Source organism: Bison bison, unplaced genomic scaffold (assembly GCF_000754665.1).
Source record: "Bison bison bison isolate TAMUID 2011002044 unplaced genomic scaffold, Bison_UMD1.0 scf7180017864527, whole genome shotgun sequence".
Taxonomy (NCBI): domain Eukaryota; kingdom Metazoa; phylum Chordata; class Mammalia; order Artiodactyla; family Bovidae; genus Bison; species Bison bison.
Window position 1 is genome coordinate 2,066,985 of NW_011495078.1, and position 341 is coordinate 2,067,325.

General features: G+C 76.0%; 1 protein-coding gene across 1 annotated transcript in view; it reads left to right on the forward strand.

The window, feature by feature from the left end:
- The window catches only part of ANKRD10 (ankyrin repeat domain 10), a 37,131-nt gene that overhangs the window by 4,857 nt on the left and 31,933 nt on the right, over nt 1-341 (forward strand). The window contains exon 2 of the mRNA XM_010831544.1: nt 5-180. Within this exon, the coding sequence (XP_010829846.1) occupies nt 5-180 (176 nt within the window). The remainder of the gene's footprint in view (nt 1-4; nt 181-341) is intronic.

A 341-nucleotide genomic window follows, 5' to 3' on the forward strand; every position in this document is an offset into this window, starting at 1 on the left:
TCAGGTCCCGAGGCGGGGCCGCCACCCGAGGGCCGAGTTGGAGGGTTTCGGGCTCCGGCGGCCGCGTCCCCGGCAGCCTGTCGGCCGCGGCGCTCGGCGCTTCTGGGGGGCTCCGGGCCGCGTGTTGCCCGGGTTGTGTGGTCCGCGGCGCGTCGGTTGCCTCGGGACTGGGCGGAGCGGGTCGGTGTGCTCGCTCGGTCGTGTCCGCCTCTTGCGACCCCGTGGACTGGGCCTGTAGGCTCCTCTGTCCATGGGCGTCTGCGGGCGAGGGCACCGGCGTGCCCCGTCCGCGCGGTCCTTGGGTGGCTCGACCCGAGGAGTGCTCGTCCAGGGGCGTCCTC